Source organism: Phyllostomus discolor, chromosome 6 (assembly GCF_004126475.2).
Source record: "Phyllostomus discolor isolate MPI-MPIP mPhyDis1 chromosome 6, mPhyDis1.pri.v3, whole genome shotgun sequence".
NCBI classification, from domain to species: Eukaryota; Metazoa; Chordata; class Mammalia; order Chiroptera; family Phyllostomidae; genus Phyllostomus; species Phyllostomus discolor.
In genome coordinates, this window is record NC_040908.2 from 13,973,467 (window position 1) to 13,992,500 (window position 19,034).

The following is a 19,034-nucleotide window of genomic DNA, read 5'->3' on the forward strand; positions in this document are numbered from 1 at the left end:
GTAGGGTGAGACCACTTTATATTCCCACTAGCAATCTGAGGTCTCGTACTTTTCAAAATAGTCTCTTGTTTTACCTTTTGAAGAACTCGTAAAACCTGGGTCATACTATGATTTTTTTTTAATCATTGTTCAAATATAGTTTTCTCCTTTTTACTCCCAATCCAGTCCCCCCTCCCACCCTCCCCAACTTCCCTCCCATTACCACCCTCCCCTTAGTTTCTGACCATGTGTCCTTTAAGTTTGCTCCTGTGAACCCTTCCCACTGTCCCCTTAAATTCCCTCTTCTCTCCCCTCCGGTCACCGTCAGCCTGTCCTCTATTTCAGTGTCTTGGGTTATATTTTGCTTGTTTCTTTGTTTTGTTATTTAGGTTCCTGTTAAAGGTGAGATCATATGGTATTTGTCTTTCACTGCCTGGCTTATTTTGCTTAGCATAATGCTTTCCAGTTCCATCCAAGCTGTTGCAAAGGGTAGGAGCTTCTTCTTTCTTTCTGCATACTATGATTTTTAAAATAAAGATTTTATTTATTTATTTTTAGAGAGAGGGGAAGGGAGGGAGAACGAGAGGGAAACATCAATGTGTGGTTGCCTCTCACGTGGCCCCCACTGGAGATCTGGCCCTCAACCCAGGCATGTGCCCTTACTGGGAATTGAACCGGTGACCCTTTGGTTCACAGCCCATGCTCAATCCACTGCCCCACACCAGCCAGGGCATGATTTTTATTCTTAGTTTCAGATGAAGAACATACAGTCTAAAATACTGAAAAGTGTTCAATTTTAATGAAGGCAATTTTTGGCTCCTGCTGCCAGCTACCAGTTCTTGCTGATTGTTCTTCTGTGAGGTGGCCGCTGCCCCTGCCTCTAAGCTGGCTGCCGCTAGTCCGCTGAGGGTTTGGACACCACGCAGCAGACGGGCCGCTGGGCAGAGGGCTCCGGTGGGAGTCAGTGGGCTCGAGCTCTCTGCAGCTCCCGCTTCTTGGTCCTGGTTGCGTCTGGAGTAGGATGTTTCCAGGCAGATGAAATTTGGAAAAGTGAGGCATTATAGGCTGTCCGAGAATGGGGGAATTCTCCTGATATGCTCTTATTACGACCTGTTTTTCCCCCATGATAGGCTTTCTTCAGCTAAAGAGACTTGAGAGGACCTTAGAGAGGCTTTTTGAAGAGGTTTACTTTTCTCAAGGGGAGACATCTGACTGTTTCTCAAAGTCCACCAGGCCGAGGCATGATCTCCTTCTTTCCGTGTCTCCCTTCTCTCTGCGCCCCACCTGCAGAAGAGGAGGAGGAGGAGGAGGAGGCCAGCGAAGCGTCAGAGTCTTACCTGGACCTGCCAAAGCGAGTTTCAGCGAAAACTACCAGGAAGATCCTGATGCTCCTGTGCGACGAGTCGGTGAGGGGCTGCGGCACAAGGGCTGCGGCGGGTGGCCTTGCCGACTTTCCGCTGCCTCTCCTTGTTGTGCTGCTTCTGACGGCTCTGCTCTGGCTGGGCCGGATGTGGCCTGGAGGCAGGAGGGGCCAGCCCTCAGGAGTGTTGCTGGGACACCCACAGACAGGCCATGCCTCGCTGACCAATGGGATCTCCCTTTGCAGGTCAGCCAGGCATAGTCCAGGCTGGCCAATGGCTCCTGCTAATTTTTTTTTTTTAAAAAAGCTCATTCTGTAAGAGAAGGGGCACCTCTGCCAACCCACCTGCCAAGTAGTGTGGCCACAACCGACGTGGCCTTTCTGTGGGAGCCCGTGTGCGATTCTCCTGGGTGCATTAGGCTTCGGCTCTCGGCACTGCACGCTGGCAGACCCGCCAGGCTTAGGGTAAGGGCTGCGCCGGAGCTGGTTCGGCTGGAAGTCGGGCTGTCACCAAGCGCGATGAGTGTTTATTTAGATTTCACAGTTCTGGGGTGGCAGAAGAGGTGCAGCAAGGATCAGCGGCCTCCAGTCCCCTTGGGACCACGGGGACAGTTTCCTGGGCACAAAGCCTGGCTCCGGCCACTGAGGGCAGCTGCTGCTGGAGGAGGCGGCCAGCAGGTGCGCCTCCCTGTTTGCAGGCTCGCTGCCCATGGCCGCCTGTCCCCGGCCCGCATCCAGCCTTTCCGTGCCTGCAGCTGTGCTCTGCGGACATCTGGGGACTGGCCTGTGAGGGACGTGACATCGGGAGGGTGGGAAGCTGTGACTGGATCACGTGTGGACTGCTGTGCGCCACGCAGGTGTTCACCTGGGGGCTCGTGGGTGAGGTGGTCTGTGCCCTCCTGGGGTGGGGGGACTAAACCCACGAGGAGGGGTGGCTTTGCTCCTGCCAGGGGCTCGGAGGCACCCGAAGGCCTTCCTCGGGGGAGCCTGTGGCCCAGAGTCTCGTCCCTGGGGCTCTGCTCCGAGGAGTCGTCCCCGGCTGGCCTGGCCGCACAGAGGGGGCTGCAGGGCCTGGGACACGCGCCTGAGAGCTGTCTCTGACGGGAGATGTGGTCTTCCCCCTCCTCAGGGCTTCCTCATCGAGAGCAAGCTGCTGAGCCTTCTCCTCCCCCTGGAGAAGGACGAATGCTACCTGCTGAGGCTGGACGCCATTTTCTCAGTGAGTCCCACGGGGCCGGTGGACACGGGGTGGGGGCCTCGTTCTCAGGCAGCCCCGGTGTCTGCCCAGCGTCGCTCAGCCCCGGGAGCAGGTGGGCCTCAGCGGCCCATCGCTCCCTGTACGTGCTCTCCGCGCAACAAGTGGGCCTCAGGGTCGTTTAGTTATCACCCATCCCTGGCCCGTCCTCTGCTAGTTTCTCTCTCTCTCGTGGCCAGCTCTTGGACCGCCAACTCTCCCCCACACCCCAAAACTCAGATGCGTGTTCAGCCCCCTTTAGCATTCTTGTACCCACCAGGCCTGTGTGACTCTGAGCCCTGACTGTCAATTGTTCTGACCCGTGTGACCCCCATTCGCTGCACGTGCCCGTGTTGAGCGGCCTCTCCCCTGGGCCGTGGCAGCCACCCGAGACGTCGAGGGGAGCAAGCCGAGCCTCTCGCTCTCGGGAGCTGAGGGTCCGACAATCCCAGCAGCGGGGGGGACTCCTGGCGTGGTGTCTGAGTGACCGTTCTGGTTTTTCCCCCAGGCCCTTGGAATTGAAAATGAGGATGACCTGTATAAACTGGTGAACTTCTTCCTCAAATACCAAGCTCATCACCTGCCTTCCAGCCAGGTGAGCTGAGGTGCAGTTGGTAAGAGCATTTTAAATCGGAAGCCCCCAGAAGGCTTTGCGACCACTGAATAGTATTTCTAGGGAAACAGCGAGGGTCTTATGGCAGGGATGGCTAAGTTAGCGTCCCCTTTATGCTACTGTGTTTTCTGTTGGCAAAGAGGAGAGTGGCTAGGGACGAGAGGCTGCTCCGATGCTGAGGCCCAGGGGGTCTTTTCCGGGGCCTGCCCTCACAACCAGTCCTCTCGGGTGAGACCTGCGTCCTCCAAGTTGTCGGTGTTTGGTCCGTAACAATATCCTGCAAAGCCGAGCCCATTTGTGCCGCCTGTCTTGATTGTAATGGATTATTCTCAGGAAGCCATTATGGTAAAAACCTGAATCTAAAAGATGTTTTTAACAGTATCGCTAACCCCAACATGAGTGCCCTGGTATGTTCCCAAAAAGAGTTGGTTGTGTGGACAAAAGCCAGAAGCCATAAAGAAGGAAAAAAGGGATATATTGTAGTAGATTAAAAAAAATCCTGTAGGGCAAAAATCACTATAAATAAAGTTAGGATAGACATGACAGCTGGGAAAAAAATATTTTACACTCATGACAGTTGGGGACTAATTTCCTTAATATATAAAGAGCTCCTGTAAACCAATAAGAAAAAGATAGCTCAATAGAGCAGACGAGGGATCCAAACAAATACCTCCTGGAAGGGGTGATACAAAGAACCTTTTTTTTAAAGGTTTTTTTTTTTAAAATATTTTATTTATTTATTTATTTTTAGAGAGGGAAGGGAGGGAGAAAGAGAGAGAGACACACACACACATCAATGTGTGGTTGCTGGGGGCCGTGGCCTGCAACCCAGGCATGTGCCCTGACTGGGAATTGAACCTGTGATGTTTTGGTTCACAGCCTGCGCTCAATCCACTGAGCTACGCCAGCCAGGGGTTGATACGAAGAACTTTTAAATGCATAAAAAGATAATGAGGCTTTCTTGTAGTAAGAGAAACGCAAACTAAAACTGCCCAGATTCGTTTTCGCCTGTGCGGTTGGTACACACCTGCCAGTGTGGGAACACTCGGGGGGCAGGCGGCGAGGTGCGGGAGGTGGGCAGGCGCCCGCGTTGCTGGTGGGAGTGGGCATGATTGTGGCCTCCATGCAGGGCCGTTTGGCGGCAGCATTACAAAACTGCATACGTCTTACACTGCGATTTCTCCCCTGGGACATGTGTGTACACATTTGAACTGTGTGTGTTGTAGCTTATTCACTGCAGCATTGTATGAAGTGGCAGAAGATCAGAGACAACCTACATTTCCATCACTAAGGACTTGATTAAATAATATAGGGGGCATCTGCACAATGGAATAGTATGCAGCTGTAAAAAAGAACAAAAAGTTCTTGGTGTATTTATTGGAAAGGACCACTAAGCTGTATTGGTGTGTGAAAAAGCAGAGTGCAGAACGATGTATGTCCGGTGGTGTCATTTACGTGGCAGCAGGCTGGAAAAGCATGCACCCGTACGGACACCCGGTGTGTTTTCCGAAGGCTGCGCAAGAAACTGACAGTGCGGCTTTGTCTGGCGGAAGCGAACTGCGTGGACTGAGAGGTAAGAGTAGGAGGAAGCCTGGCTGGCATAGCTCAGTGGATTGAGCGTGGGCTGTGAACCAAAGCATCACAGGTTCGATTCCCAGTCAGGGCGCATGCCTGGGTTCCAGGCCACGGCCCCCAGCAACCGCACATTGATGTTTCTCTCTCTCTCTCTCTTTCTCCCTCCCTTCCCTCTCTAAAAATAAATAAATAAAATCTTTTTAAAAATCTTTAAAAAAAAGAGTAGGAGGAAGACTTTTTTAAATTTAGAAATTAAAATACAATGTATTTTGTGTTATGATTCAAAAGGAGGTCTGTGTCACGCAGGCTTTGTGAGTGCCAGCGCCGTGAGCCCCTGTGAACCCAGCTTTGGAAAGGGACCCTTAGCCTCGTTCTGGAGTCCCCATGTGCCTCACCTTGGTCCCATCCCCCTTCTTCCCCACTCTTTGTCCTCACTCCTCCTTTTCTTGTGTAAATGTCTCCCTCTGATCTTTTCTGTAACTTCTTGTCCATTTTTCACTTTTCCCCTCTTCCTGTCTGTTTTTGTATGTTCACGCCTGTGTCTCTCCAACCCACAGTCACCCCTGGCACCTTCTCCAGGCCAGCCCCTGGCACCTGTCGCCCTCTGCAGGAGCGAGCGAGCCTGGCACTCTCACTGGACTCGGGCAAGCAGCTAGACCTCCAGGGGGAGGAGGAGGAAAGTCCCAAGGAAGAGGAGCCTCCCCCTTCTCCCAGGCTCATCCACCCCAACGATGTCCTTAAGATTCTGGAGGCCTTTGTCATGGGCCTGAGGAAGCCCAGGTGGGCTGTGGCACAGGGGGCTTTCCTGAGAACGGGGTTGGGGGGGGACTGGATGGGGTGACGGGCCGAGCAGAGGCCAGGGAGGCTGCTGAGCAAGAACTTGGGGGAGTGAGTGAAGGGGTATCTGAAGGGAGGGCTGGAGGGATCAGTGGACATTGAAATGAAAGAAATGGGGCGTAGAAGTGATTTCATTCATCATTCATTCATTCAAGGAACATTCACTGGGGTCTGCTATGTGTAGGCACGTGGGAATAACACCTGTGAGCACCTTGTATATGCCTTGACTACTGTGAGCGGAACAGTAGCCGAAGCACAGACAAGGTGCCACGTTGCTCCGGGGAGGCGTGTCACAGAGGCCTTGAGGAGGGGGTGGCTCAGAACTGGGTTTTCCTAGGTGGATAAAGTGGAGGAGAGGGCGTTTCAGGGTGTCACCGCACAGGGGAAGGCCTGGTGTGTTCACGAATGGCAGAGGTGTGGCTAGAGTGGCAGGGGGCTGGGAAGTGGGACCGGGGTGGGAGAGCCAGGTCGGACTTGGGAGGGAGACCCCGTCTGCACATGCCCGGGATCTCCGTCCTCGCCCTTCAGTGGCCTGGAGCCAGAAAGGGCCTTAAGCAGTGGGGGAGCATGCTTAGACTTGGATTTTAGAAAGATCACCTTGGCGACAGGTTGGCTACAGGGAGAGCGATGGGGAGATTTGGTGGGGGGAGGTGATAGCCTGGGTCGAGGCTATCCTAGAGGGGACGGAGAGGTGGTGACAGATTTTGAGAGTCGTTCTGGATGTCTTAGTGAGAGTAGTGGGCATAGTAATGAGCTTTAAAGCCAGGGAGATAAACCGACTAAGAGGAAAAGGGTGGATAAACTCCGGTGGTGCCCCCAAAAGTGACAGTAGCTCTAAGAACCAAGAATAGTGTTGAGCACGTGTCCTTTCCAAGACCCTCCTATAATCGGAGAAGCTCGCATAACTGACCGGGAAGGCGACCCATGGGAAAGCAGGAGGTCCGGGAGGGACAGGCACTGTGACTGGCAGGTCCGGGTGGTGCCTGGTGGACTAGATGGCACCAGTGCCCTTGACCTTCAGGGACACTCGGGCACCAGTGAAGTTGCTGAAGGAAGTGCGAGACAGCTCTAAGGACTCCGAGTACTGGAAGGCCCTGGCCACGGTTGTCTCTCAGGCCACGCAGAACCTCTGGGACGGTCTGTACCTGGCCTTGGAGAAATACCAGTGAGTGTGTGTCCTGGCCCGGAAGGGGCAAGCTGGGCGGGTGGTGGGGAGGCATCCCGCTCTGAGTGGCCATACTTGCCACCCCTGTGTCCATGAACTCTTAGACAGAAGCTTCCTTGGGCAGCTCCTGGTGGGGCTGTTCGGTGCTGGTGACTGGCCCTCTGGCCCTGCCTTTTTGGTTCGGTTCCCGAGAGCAGAGCTCGTTCTGGAGGCCGGAGGGCTGCCCTGGAGGCGTGGCTTCTGGGGCCCCTCCCACCTCTAGCCAGAACAGAAACACAGGGATCCTTGCTGGAGGGTGGAGGAGGCCTTGGGTGGCGGTGTCTCACCAATTTTTCTGCCCAAAGCCTTGTCCTGACGCAGAGGGCCAAGCTGCTGGCAGAGAACAGTGCCCTGGAGCAGCAGAACACGGAGCTCCAGGTGCTGCTGCAGCGGTACCTGCACTCCAAGGTGGGTGACGGGGGCCCTTGAGGAGAGTGGGCAGGGGGCCGGGGCAGGTGGGGGCAGAGGTGGGGGACACAGGAGCTGATATTAAGAAATGAGCGGCCCCTTCCCTGACCCAAGGCAAGTGCGCTTGGAGACATGGGTTGCCACGTTGTCTGTGATGCCATGGTTCCGGGCACCAGCCGCTCCTGGGGCCACTCTAAGGAGCAGGGCCAGCGCAGTGCCGCGTGACAGCTGGCTGAGCTCTTCCAGAGTTGTTTTCTTTCTTGGCCCTAACAACCAGTCTGTGAGGAAGTGAGGGCAGAAATGATTCTCCCTCTTGCACAAAAAGGAGAATCAGCTGGTGTAGTTCAGTGGGTTGAGTGCCGGCCTGAGAAGCAGAGTGTCACTGGTTTGATTCCCAGTCAGGGCACATGCCTGGGTTGCAGGCCAGGTCCCTGGTGGGGGGCGGGCATGTGAGAGGCAACCATACAATGATGTTTCTCTCCTTCTGTTTCTCACTCCCTTCTTCTCTTTCTAAAAATAAACAATTAAGCCCTGGCTGGCGTAGCTCAGTGGATTGAGTGTGGCTGCGAACCAAAGTGTCGCAGGTTCGATTCCCAGTCAGGGTACATGCCTGGGTTGCAGGCCATGACCCCCAGCAACCGCATATTGATGTTTCTCTCTCTCTCTCTTTCTCCCTCCCTTCCCTCTCTAAAAATAAATAAATAAAATCTTTAAAAAAATAAAAATAAAAAACAATTTAAAAAAAAGGAGAATCAAAACCTGGAGACTCCGTGATTGGCCCAGAGCACCGGCTCTTCCTGCTCTGCCAGCCCAGGCTGTCTGGCCCGTGACGTGATGTGGGCAGAGGGGGCTCCAGCTGGGGCAGCTATTCCCTGGCCCCCACTCATGCCCACTCCAGCAGTAGTTGGGCAACTTCCCCGTGGCGCGGCAAGGGGAGGAATCTCCTGTCTCTGCTCCCTTTGGTTGGTAACACAGTTAGTTGCAAGCTCTGAGTTGCTGGTGCGGTGTCCTTCACGTGGTGCTGAGCCTGTGGACCAGGAGGGTCGTGCCACGGGGCTGAGCGTAGTTCCTCTGCCATCAGCTGTGCGTGTGAGAGGTGACTAAGGCCGGCCACAAGCCCGGGCCCTGGGGTTGTGCGGCCCGGCGTGGTTTCGGGCCCCACGCTGCATCTGAACAGGGGGCGTGGTTAGCTTGGGTGTCACGATGACCTCTTGGCCTGTGACAGGATTCAGACATTAGGGGACCATGGCCCACCCTTCCATCGATGCTACTGTGTACAAGAGGATGGGGAGGATGAAGGGAAGTGCAGGGCTGGACTGGGGGCTGGGATGGCAGGGGAAGAGGGGAAGAGAATTGAAGAGAATGCATCCGAGTGGAAGGTTGAGAACATCCCCAGAGGCTCGTCAGCTGGAGCGGAAGCCGAACAGGCAGCCCCAGAGCCTGTCTCTGTGGGAGGGCAGACGTGGGCTTCCCCAGGACACCCGGACGCAGGTGGCGGAGGTGCACGCAGAGATGCGGGGGCCTGTGGGAGAGCCGACAAGTGCACCCGACCCCCGGAGGACAGGAAGGCGGAGGCCCCTGGGGAACGGGTGATGACCTTCACTCCCTCTTTTCCAGGTAAACTCGGAACTGCAAATTCCTCCGATTCAGGTGTTCCAGATGCCCACGAAACCCAGCAAGCCCTGACGAGGTGCTGTGTCGGCGCGGGCACTGGTGTCGGTGCTGGTGCCGGGGCTGGCACGTGTCCCCTGGGGGAGCTGCAAGGTGTGCTCTGCATTGCCCAGAGCTGCTACTGTAAAGTGACAAGAGCAGTGACCTGTATCCTGTAGTCATGATTAAAGTTATTACAAAGTTGTGGCTGAGTCTTTTTAAAGAGGTCGGGTCCGGTGAGACACGGGCCCCTACCCCCACCTCTGGGTCAGGAGAGGACTGTGTCCCGGCCTCGGACTGTGGCAGGTGAACAGGCGCGTTGCTGTGAGACGAGGCCAGGCCAGTTGCACACGGCTCCCTTGTCGCTTTGGGGGCAGTTAGTGCCTGTGCACGGGAGCTAGAACTTGGGGGCAGCTTGCAGGGTGGTCAGCTCTGACTGCCCTCGGGCCTGCAGCAGGACCCTTTTGGGGAGCTTCTGAGGCCCTTGGGCGCACCCTGCTGTGCGCTCTGGGCTGTGGTGTGAGGTCCCTCCCTCAGGCACCCCGAGCAGGTGGCCCTGTGCCTCAGGCCTGCCCTGAACGCTGGGCCGTGAGGCCACCCAGAGGAATCGTCAGAGGGGCCAGCTGACACTGAGTTTGCCAACCCCGGAGTGCCCACTGGTCCTGTGCCCCCCGCCCCTTCCCCCACTGCAGCAGACTTGTCAGCTCAGTGTTTGATTTCTTTTATTAAGAGAAAAATCACCACTCAAGAAAGGAAAAACAGCCAAGAGAATCCCAGCTCACGCAGGCAGGGGGCAGCACTTCCAGCACAAACTCCTGGCTGCACCTGGAGGGACTGGATGAGCCAGCTGTGCGGGGTGAAGGGGCGCTCAGGGGGAAGGGCTGCCTGGGGCAGAGGGGAGGGCAAAGGGGCTCATCCTCACGGCCCCTCAGCTAGACCTGTGGACAGTAGCCAGGGCAGAGGAAGCTCTGAGAATCAATGAAAACCCACAAGTCACCCATGAGTCCCCACCTGGGGGCCTCCTGGGCAGGAGGAGGAGCCACGTGGAGTGTGCTGGGGTGGAAGCAGCCACCCCCAGGGCCACTAGGAAGGGTCTGGCCTGATTCTGCAGAACCAGGACTGGCGGTGTCACTGCCCCCACAGGACTGTGCCCGGGGAAGGGAGGGTGATGCTCCTTGCTCATTCATTTTTTTTTTTTTTTAGAGCCCTGGGCTCTGGCCCATGATTCTGGGTTAACTTCATGCAAGCTTTAGTTCGTGACTGGAAGGCCTGGGGGAGGGTTTGGGGTGGCTTCCTTGGGAGCCAGGGCCTGAAGAAGGGGGGGCCTCAGCAGTGAGGTGCAGCCCCCCACCCCTGCCCACACCCCCACCCCCACCCCACAGGCAGGGACCAGAGGGGAAGGACCAGGCCAGCTGCAGGCCTGGGGAGGAGAGGGCGGCCCCGTCACCAGCCCAACAAGCAGGAGGTGGACTCCTAGACCTGAGGCCTGAGGGTGGACACAGGGCTCCTCAGGCCCCTCCCCAGGGAGTCTGGGAAGTCCACACCAGGGAAGGGGCACACACGCGGGCCCAGGAGAGGAGCTGCGGGGAGGCTGCGGGGAGCTCACGCCCCCAGGAGCTTCTTGACCATGTAGCCGGGGAGGCTGTAGAGGAAGAGGCCCAGCATGAGCAGTGCCAGCAGGGCCAGCACGATCTTGATGATGAGCCACTTGTAGCGCGTGCAGATGAGGTACTTGATGGACTTGAGGGGGTTGAGGAACCAGACGAAGGCGGTGTCAGGCCGGCTGGGGGAGGGGGAGGCTTGGTCAGACCGTGGATACCTCCCAGGGAACCCCATCCCCTCCGCCCTTCTGACCGCAAGAGACCTTGTCTGTCCTGGCCTCAGTCCCAAAGTAGTGAATGCTGGCGACAGGGTCTGAGCCTATTTCTAAGCACCGGGTGCGTTGCTTACATTCCCATTTGCGGGACCCTCTGGCATCCCAACCTCCTCCCGGGCCTAGGTGGCATCTCCTGCCGCTGGGCAGCCCCGAGCCTCCACCTGAACACCCACAGCCGCGGTCCCGGGCAATGTGATTATCAGGAAGCGCCTCTATTTAGCAGCTTGTGCAGGGTCCGGCGCTGCCCCTGTTCTCTCTCCGTGAAACCACGCTTCTCAGCCTCCCCCACCGCTTTCTGCGGAACGTAAACTTTGGCCAGGGATCTGAGGGCTCCTAGGGCACAGGCCGCGTGCACTGAGGTGCCCGCTGTCAGGGTGTGACCGCTGCTCTGCCTTCTGCACGCCCCCCTGGCCAGGCAGTGCTTGTCGAGCTGTGTGTTGTTTGTGTTACAAGACAACAGGTTCTACAAAATGCCAGGATGTAAAATTGAAGATGCTTTCTCAGACACCTGCCCCGCTGACTCCCGGAGGACTCGGGGTGCACCCCCTAGAGCTGGGCTCGGCATAGGTGGGGCTGCAGCTCGGGGCGTGGGTGCAGGGCACCAGGTGTCTGACCCCAGTGAGGACACACAAGGTAGCACCTCGCTGAGCCTGTTTCCTCACTTATGTCATGAGTGATTGGCAGAGGCAGTGGGTGAAAGGGTGGGGGAGACCCGAGGGTGAAGCTCCCAGCGCAGCGTCTGGCACTGGGCGGGCGCTCAGCGGACGTTGGCCGCTGAGATGCTGGAACTGGATGGAGCTGCCTAACTGTCCTGCTGGGCGCCGAGGGCTGCGGGTCGGCAGGTGGACGCTGGCAGGAACTACTCGGGACTTGCCAGCTGAGCCCAGCCAAACCCTTTCCCCTTCCCTGTCCGTACCTCAGCTTCTGTCTGCGAGGGGAGTTGGGTTAGTCTGGCAGGGATGTTACTGGGAGAGGAAGTGGTGTAGTCTGAAGAATGCGGGACTGGCAACTTGGAAACCTAGGCCAAGTCCTAACTCTTCCCTAATTTGCTAGAGGGCCTTGGGCAACTTATTTCACCTCTCGGGCCCAATATGCAATCGTGAAAATAGTCATTTCCCGTTCTGAGAGCCCATGAAACCATTGGAAGTACCTGGCAAGCTTTGTGAAACTTCCTGTGTGTGCATGTGTGTGCAGTTACGTGTTGCGTGTATGTGTGCATGTGTGTGTGTCGTGCACGCTGCCAAGCTCTAAGTCCAGAGGAAGGAGGGAGGAGTACCAGACCCAGGAGGAGGCCGGGCTCAGGCCCCAAGGATCTTCTTGACTAGGTAGCCAGGCACAGAGCAGAGGAAAAGAGCGAGGAGGAGGAGCAGCAACAGGAGCAGCAGCAGTTTGAGGAGCAGCCAGCGGTACGTGTGCCACAGGAAGTAGCGGGCAGACTTGAGAGGGTTCAAGAACCAGATGAAGCTCGTGTCTGGCCGGCTGGAGCAGCAGGAGGAGCAGGGGGAGCACGGAGAAAGGACGCAGAGGGTGAAGGCTCAGGGAGTGGCGGGGGGGGGGGGGGGGGGGCTCGGCCAGGAGGGGCCACCCTGGGCTGAGTGAGTAGTTCTCGGGAAGGGATGAGAGGGCAGGGGTGCCACCCTGCAGAGTGGGGGCAAGACCAGACGGTTCCTTTCCTGTTCCAGTGTCCCCAGGGGCCTGCGTGGCAGGGGCTCCGGGTTGGCAGGGCACTCACTTGGGCTTCTCGAGGGGGTCCGGTTCATTGCGGGCAAGGCCCACTGGATTCTTCTCCGCCTCCTCGGCCGTCAGTAGATGCAGCTCTGCCTCCACCTTGCCCTGCAGAGAGGAAGAGGACTGTCCCCAGGTCTGCGCCAGCTGCCGGGCCCCCAGCCCTGGCTCCGCTCTGGCCGTCACCCGAGCGGTGGGCTGCCCACCGTGAGCTCAAACTCGTCATTCTCGTCGCGGGCCAGGAGAGGCCACCAGCCTTTGACACGCTTCTGCTTGAAGATGGAAACCAGGGGCACGTCCATCTCCCCCGTGGCCATCTCCATGGTGCACTGCTTGGCCGTCTTCGCGCCCCGCGGGAACCGGTTCAGGTCCAGCTCGATGGCCCCTGCGCCAGCGGCCTGGGAGTCAGCGCTGATAGGCCGGGTGGAGTGGCCCCGCCCCACACCCGGGGCGGGCTCTCCCGGTCCCGCCTCCTCCCCCTGCCCCGCCCCCTCCGTTGTGGGTCCCGGCCCCCCAGCCCCGCCCAGCCCTGCACCCAGGAAGTCGTCGGCGGAGAAGTGGTCCGCGTCCCAGATCTGCAGCGTGAGCCGCGCTGGGATCTTGTACTCGGTCTCGTCCCAGGAGAACATGGACTCCTTTTTGGAGATGACGATCTTCTCCTCGGCAGCCAGGTAGTCGAAGGGGAAGATGTAGCGCCAGTTGAAGTTGCCCTCCCCGGTCAGGGAGTGGTAGTGGACGTCCGTGTCCTGCTTGTCCTCCTGCTGGCCCTTCAGCCACCTGCAGAGAGCCGCCCGCGGCGGACCTGCAGCCACGCCCATGGGGCCTGTCCCCAGCCCACAGCCCCCTCTGTGCTCGCCCTCCTCTCCTGCCTACTGTGGGGGGGGGGGGGCGGGCTCACCCTGCCCTGCCCCCACCTGGCTGGGGACCTCTCACCCACCCCCGCACAAAGATGTCACTGGACTTCTCTCCGGTGAAGAAGTCGTCGTCCTCCAGGACCACCTCGTCCGTGTTCCACACGATGACCCGTAGCTCATACCTGGGCAGGGGGAGAGGCTGATTAGCGGTCGGGGTGGGGGTTGTGGGTGACTGCAGGGCCTTGGGGCTGGGCGGGGCAGGGGGCTGGAGACGAGATGGCTGAGAGAAGCCCTGGGGACTTGGGGTGAGCAGGGGGCCTGGGCGGGTTGGAGCTGGGAGAGTAGAGGGGGAGCAGAGCTGTTGGGTCCCTGGGCCGGCCAGTCGGCATGGCTGTTGGCAGGAGAGTGGCTGTGGCCCTGGGGCGGGGCGGGGGGAAGCCAGACTGGCTGGAATGTCAGGACCCAGAGCACACTGGTGGCCAGGGAGGCTGGCTCTGGCAGGGCCGGGCGGGGCCCAGAGCCTCAGGAGCAAGGCCCCCGTCTCCAGAGGCCAGCGTGCCAGTCCAGTTCTCGCAGAAATTACGTTTAAGCCCAGCAGCCAGCAAGGGACACCCGTGGAATCTAGTTTCCTAATTTACGTTCTTGTCCCCAAAGAGGGTTTTCCCTTTGGAGTGAAATGAGGTTGTTATGTTTCAACCTTCAGGAGTTAGGCTCTGGACTGCAAGTCCCCGTGACCTGTGGGTTGGGACGTCCCCTAATGGCAGACCCTGGAACAACACACTGGTGGCCCCGGAGGGGGAGGCTATTTCAGGAAGAATTGTCTGCGTAATTTGTCTGCCCAGTGCAAAATGGAACCAGGGAGCTCCTTGTTCAAAAAGCATTAAGAATTTCAAGATTATTAGGTTGGAGTAAGGGTGGGGCGCCCCTGAGTGTGGGCCCCTGTGTGAATCCATCCGTCCACGAAGGGGGCCCTGATCCTGGCCACAAGGGCGTCACCGTTGGCAGTGACTTGATGTTGCCACTTCACAGACGGGAAACCTGAGGACCCGGGAGGCAAAGTGACTTGGCCAGGGTCATCTAGGAGAGGCAGCTGGCTCGGGTCCCGGTCCAGTGCTCTGTCCACTCCACCCTCCTCCTGCTCCTTCTGGGCGCCCCCTCCTGCACATCTCATTGGCAGGTGCCACAGGTAAACCCTGGCAGAGGGCAACGGCAGCCTGGGGTGGGGCTGTCGGAGGACGGAGCCGGCTCCCAGGGGTCTGTGCCCCGTGTGCAGGTGCAGGTGCATGTCGAGTGCGGGAGGCCGTGTTTTGGCGGAAGTCTGCCGGGGGTGCTGGTGCACAGGCTCAGGCTGTCACCGCCCTCCCATGGGGGTCGTGGCCCCTGCTCCAGCAAAGGCCACCCGCCAAGGGCAGGCCCCACAATTCTCCTGGTGGGTGGCTTTGCTCCCATCACAAGGCCACACGGGGAAAGCCGATGGACCAAAGTGACTAGGGCTGTGTGGGGAGCGGCGAGGGTGGGGGCAGGGAGGGGTGGTGCTGGGCCCCAGCAGCTCACTTCTTGGGCTTCCTCGGGGAGATGTCCAGAGGCGTCCCCGGGGCCGGCATGTCCATGGGGAACATGTCCACCCACAGCTCCAGGCGGCCCTGAGGAAGAGGGGGCAGGGCAGGTCTCCTCACAGCTCCTCCACTGCTCTCCTCTCCCTCCCAACCTTTGCTGGCCTCTGACAAGACCCATTTCATCAGTTTTCAGCCTTGGATGCCAGGAATTCCTATGACATCATCAATAGCCAATCACAGCTTCTGAGGGAAACACCCCAGGTCTCCACCGGAGCTGCTGTGGTTCTGGCTCAAGGCAAAGACAAGTGGGGAGGTGCACCAGGCTTTGGGAAGGCAGCCAATAGCATGGGGCCCCGTTTTACAGACCCAGGCTAGGACTCCCTGATCCCAAATAGCAAAGAACCTCCGGGAAGTCACCTGCTCGATGCCCGGCTTGTCAGGGTTGAGCAGCGGCCGGGTCTCCACGTGCTCCGGCACCAGGCGGCAGCCCACTCGGGGGATGTCCTCCCAGTGCCGCAGGGCGCACAGCGCCACGTGCTCATCCGTGGGCCGCCTCTGACCTGTGGGTGCCAGTGTGTCAGCTGCTTGCCCGAGACCACCACTGGCCCACCCATCTCCACTTTACTGCTGGGAAGACTGAGGCACAGAGGGAGACGGCTTGCCCAAGTTCTCAGCTGCCCCACAGGGCCCAGAGAGCCTCGAGTCCTTGGGTTTCCTCTTCCTGGGGAACTTGACCAGAGAATCCTCAGAGGGTCAGGGGGTCTGAGGTTGGGGGAGGGGGCAAGAATCCACCTCCTGTCCCAGCACCGTGAAGGGGGTCAGCAGGCGGTCCCTGCACAGGTCCCCCGATTCTCTGGGAAGGGCCCTGTGGGCAGAGCAGTGCGGAAAGTACAGGGCCTGGAGCCACGTGACCTTGGACAAGTTGCTAGACTCTTGGGGCCTCAGTTTCCCCAGCTGTGCAGTGGGGAGATCCTCCCTAGCCCAGAGGGGTGCTGAGAGGAGAGAGAAGGCAGTAAGCAGGCGAGCGCTTTGTAGCACGGGGAGGCTGGGCAGAGGCTGGGCAGGCAGAGTGTGGGGGAGCTCTGGGCTGATGTGCAGGGGGTCACTAGGGCCAGACCGAGGACACCCCAGACTAGGCCCTGAGGCCCCATCAGAGGGTGGCAGGGGCCCCTCTTTGACCTCTAGCCCCTCCATGGCTGCATCCTGCACCCCGTTACCGTTCTCGTCCTCCATCTCAGAGGGCCCTGTGAAGACGCGGTTGGACACCTTCACCCTCCCAGGGGGCCCGAAGTGCGGGCCGTCCACCTTGCCCTCCTTGCAGAGGCGGGTCAGGATCTGGCTGGGCTTCATGGGGTCCCTCCAGATATTGTAGCCGTGTCTGTGGGGGCGCACAGAGGCATGGTGGGGCTTGGGGAGGGGCTGGGCCATTCCCAGGTGGCAGCTGGCTACAGGCAGTTCCCTTACGTTGTCTGTTGCCCAACATCAGCCCGTGGGCCCTGTCCTAGGCTCCGGGCTCTGCTGAGGTGCTAGCGCTGCGGTAGGCTGACCCCTGCTGCCCTGAGCTCTGGCCCCAAGTGCCCAATGTCCCCAGGACGAGTCTCCAGTTGCCCCTAGGGTGCCCACTCCTCTCAAACCTCAGAGACTCCCGGGAGGAAGCGGATGACCAGAGAGGTCGAGGGATGTGACCAGGGTCACATGGCCTGTCAGCGGCAGAGACTGGCCAGACCCCCAGTGGACTCTCCTGGGGCACAGTGCCGCCTCTCCTCCCAGCCCACGTTTCTCTTTCCACCCCGCCTCCCCTGTCCTGCAGCCTCTGGGTGGCTCTCTCCTTGTTCTGGCCTCCGAAGGCTGTGCCCAGAGCCGGCAGGGGTGCAGGCCTGGCCTGGAGCAGATCCTGTAAAACATCTACCTCCCAAACCGTGAGCTTTGAATCTTATTGTTTGAGCCAAGGCCCAGCAGGTGGGCCCCACCCCCGGCCCCTCCCCGCCCCACCCAGCCCCACGCACATGGAGTAGGTCTGGGCAATGCCGCAGGTGGCACGGTGCTTGCTGTAGAAGCGGTTCTCCAGGTCAATCTTGGTTTCCCCGATGAGGTCATCGGTGCCCACCAGGTCCCAGTCATACACGGAGACTGTCAGCATGGATTCCATGGGGAAGGACGCCTCGATGTCAAAGGACCTGGCCGGGTGAGGTCAATCGAGAAAAGGGTTGAAGGTGAGGTGGGTTGAGAGGAGAGGGGGTCTGGGCTGGAGAAGTGGTAGGGGGCGGCTGGGAGGCCACCTGGAGGCCTTACTTCCCAAAGACAGGGTTGAGCTGCTTGGAGATGTAGTTCTCCTTGTCCCGGATGTCAGTCTTGCCCAGCCGGATGGCGATGTAGGGGTCTGCTTTGCCGTTGATGTCTGCGGGGTGCAGGTCTGTGGCCTGAGATGGGGGAGGGGTGCTCCTGAGCAGGCTCCCTACCTACACCCTCCTCATCTCCCAGTGCCCCTGCTCTGCTCCCCGACAGTCCCCTGAGGGCCAAGGGCAGGAGACTTGCTGTGTGCCCCTGTCTGGGCCTTGGCTTCCTCCTCTCTAGAGGGTGGGGACTAGACTCCATGACCCTCAGGTGCCTCCCCGTCCGGTGCTGCCAGTTCCCAGCTGCTGCAGCCCCCCCCGGGGCGGGGGGACAGGGCCACGGGGGAGGGGGGTGCGAGGGGGTCTCACCCGGACCACGTAGACGCGGACCAGCACGTTGATGGGCTCGTTGCTGGGGATGCCCTGGAACATGCCGCAGCTGGGGTCGTAGCCGGCTTCCCGGGACACGTCCTCTGGGAGCGGCACTTTGTACATGCAGAGGGAGCCCTGGGCAAGGCACGGTGCGTCAGGGCGTGGGCTTCCGTGAGCACAGGTCGGGGGGGGGGGGGCATCAAAGCCACCAACAGTGGCACCTCGCTGTGGCAGGGCCTGAACTCTCTGGTGGCTGGGTCAGGGGGAGGCCTAGGGGTTCTGGAAGGAGTGGCTGGGGCTGTGGTGGAGGGGGAGGGAGGCAACTTGGGGAGGTCCCCCGGCGGATGGTCTTTGTTGTTGAGCATGGAAGTATTTTCGTATTTTACCAACCAGTACAGCTGACAGTTTCACGTGACTGTCAGCCCTGGGTTCTGGCTGGCGTGGGGGTGGGGGGTGTAGGGGTGCCCCGGGGGGTCAGGTTCAGGGACTGGGGCTTAGGGGCTACGCCCTGCTCCTTGCCTGACCTTGAACCGGCCCACGATGCGCTCCTCCTCGCTGGAGCCGTCTTCGTCATCCCCCGTCTTGCCCCGAAGCAGGTTGAAGGTGTGCAGCCAGTCCTCGAAGTTGTCGAAGTCTGACTCGAGCTCCCTGGGGTACACCTGAGCCAGGCCAGCTGTTAGGGGGGCACGGCCTGTCCACTGGCCTCCCTCTTGTCCCATCCGCCACCTCCTGTCTCCAGGTGTGAACCCCCCCCCCAGGAGGGTGCGCCCCAGACCCTTACCTTGAGCTCATCGATCTTAGATTTCTTCTTCTCGGGGGCTTCAGACCCCTGGCCGGGGCCGGGGCTCTGCGTTCTCTTCTTCTTCTCATCCTTTGCAGCCTTCGCCTTCTCCTTGCCCTTCGCCAGCCCCCTCACGCCTGGCCAGGAACAGAAAAGGAGGCCTCGTCTGTTTGGGGCAGACACGGGGCGGGGCGGGGTGGCTGGAGATCCAGCTCCGCTGCCCATGCACACACTTGGCTGCTGTCACTGGGCCGGTCCCTGTGCCCTCATCTGTGAAATGCAGACAGCGCTCCCGGGCGTGCCCGCCTCACATGGCGCAGGTGCCCAGCGGGATCACGCCGGGGGTGGTCTCCCACCCTGTGCCAGAGCGGGGCGGGGGAGCTGCTCGCTTTCTCCCCCCTGGCCTCAGCCCGCTTGTGTGAGGTGGGGGCGTTTGTGTAAAGCCTCAGGAAAAGAGGTGTCACCGTCAACTATGTTGGGGAAATGTTTTATAGTATAGCTTCCTAGTAGAGGTTTAAAATAACATTTGCACATTAAAGACACCGAGAATTCCTGCACCAAAAGACCTATTTTTTTGCCTTGAACCACAGAACCCTCTTTTCCCTCCAGGACACCCACTAATAACATCACGCCACAGGAAAGGACTGGGAAGTGCTGGGTAGGATGAGCTCTGGGGG

General features: G+C 59.2%; 2 protein-coding genes across 4 annotated transcripts in view; one reads left to right on the plus strand and one right to left on the minus strand.

The window, feature by feature from the left end:
• DRC1 (dynein regulatory complex subunit 1) overlaps nt 1–9,065 on the plus strand; it is a 37,393-nt gene extending 28,328 nt beyond the window's left edge. Inside the window, exons 11-17 of one of the 2 annotated variants that reach the window (XM_028516661.2) lie at nt 1,270–1,385; nt 2,469–2,558; nt 3,082–3,168; nt 5,372–5,541; nt 6,620–6,763; nt 7,108–7,210; nt 8,828–9,065. In XM_028516661.2, coding sequence (XP_028372462.1) covers nt 1,270–1,385; nt 2,469–2,558; nt 3,082–3,168; nt 5,372–5,541; nt 6,620–6,763; nt 7,108–7,210; nt 8,828–8,896 — 779 coding nt within the window. In that variant the 3' untranslated portion in view covers nt 8,897–9,065. The remainder of the gene's footprint in view (nt 1–1,269; nt 1,386–2,468; nt 2,559–3,081; nt 3,169–5,371; nt 5,542–6,619; nt 6,764–7,107; nt 7,211–8,827) is intronic. The other variant, XM_036027743.1, reaches the window with a different exon arrangement.
• A 1,191-nt stretch (nt 9,066–10,256) lies between these two features.
• OTOF (otoferlin) overlaps nt 10,257–19,034 on the minus strand; it is an 86,593-nt gene continuing 77,815 nt past the window's right edge. Inside the window, exons 34-46 of one of the 2 annotated variants that reach the window (XM_028515244.2) lie at nt 18,358–18,494; nt 18,101–18,235; nt 17,574–17,711; nt 17,164–17,291; nt 16,878–17,048; nt 16,089–16,249; nt 15,289–15,431; nt 14,870–14,958; nt 13,399–13,497; nt 12,997–13,238; nt 12,668–12,846; nt 12,469–12,569; nt 10,257–10,643 (exon numbers count right to left, since the gene is read on the minus strand). In XM_028515244.2, coding sequence (XP_028371045.1) covers nt 10,463–10,643; nt 12,469–12,569; nt 12,668–12,846; nt 12,997–13,238; nt 13,399–13,497; nt 14,870–14,958; nt 15,289–15,431; nt 16,089–16,249; nt 16,878–17,048; nt 17,164–17,291; nt 17,574–17,711; nt 18,101–18,235; nt 18,358–18,494 — 1,904 coding nt within the window. In that variant the 3' untranslated portion in view covers nt 10,257–10,462. Of the gene's footprint in view, nt 10,644–12,018; nt 12,216–12,468; nt 12,570–12,667; nt 12,847–12,996; nt 13,239–13,398; nt 13,498–14,869; nt 14,959–15,288; nt 15,432–16,088; nt 16,250–16,877; nt 17,049–17,163; nt 17,292–17,573; nt 17,712–18,100; nt 18,236–18,357; nt 18,495–19,034 lie in introns of those variants that run through there. The other variant, XM_028515243.2, reaches the window with a different exon arrangement.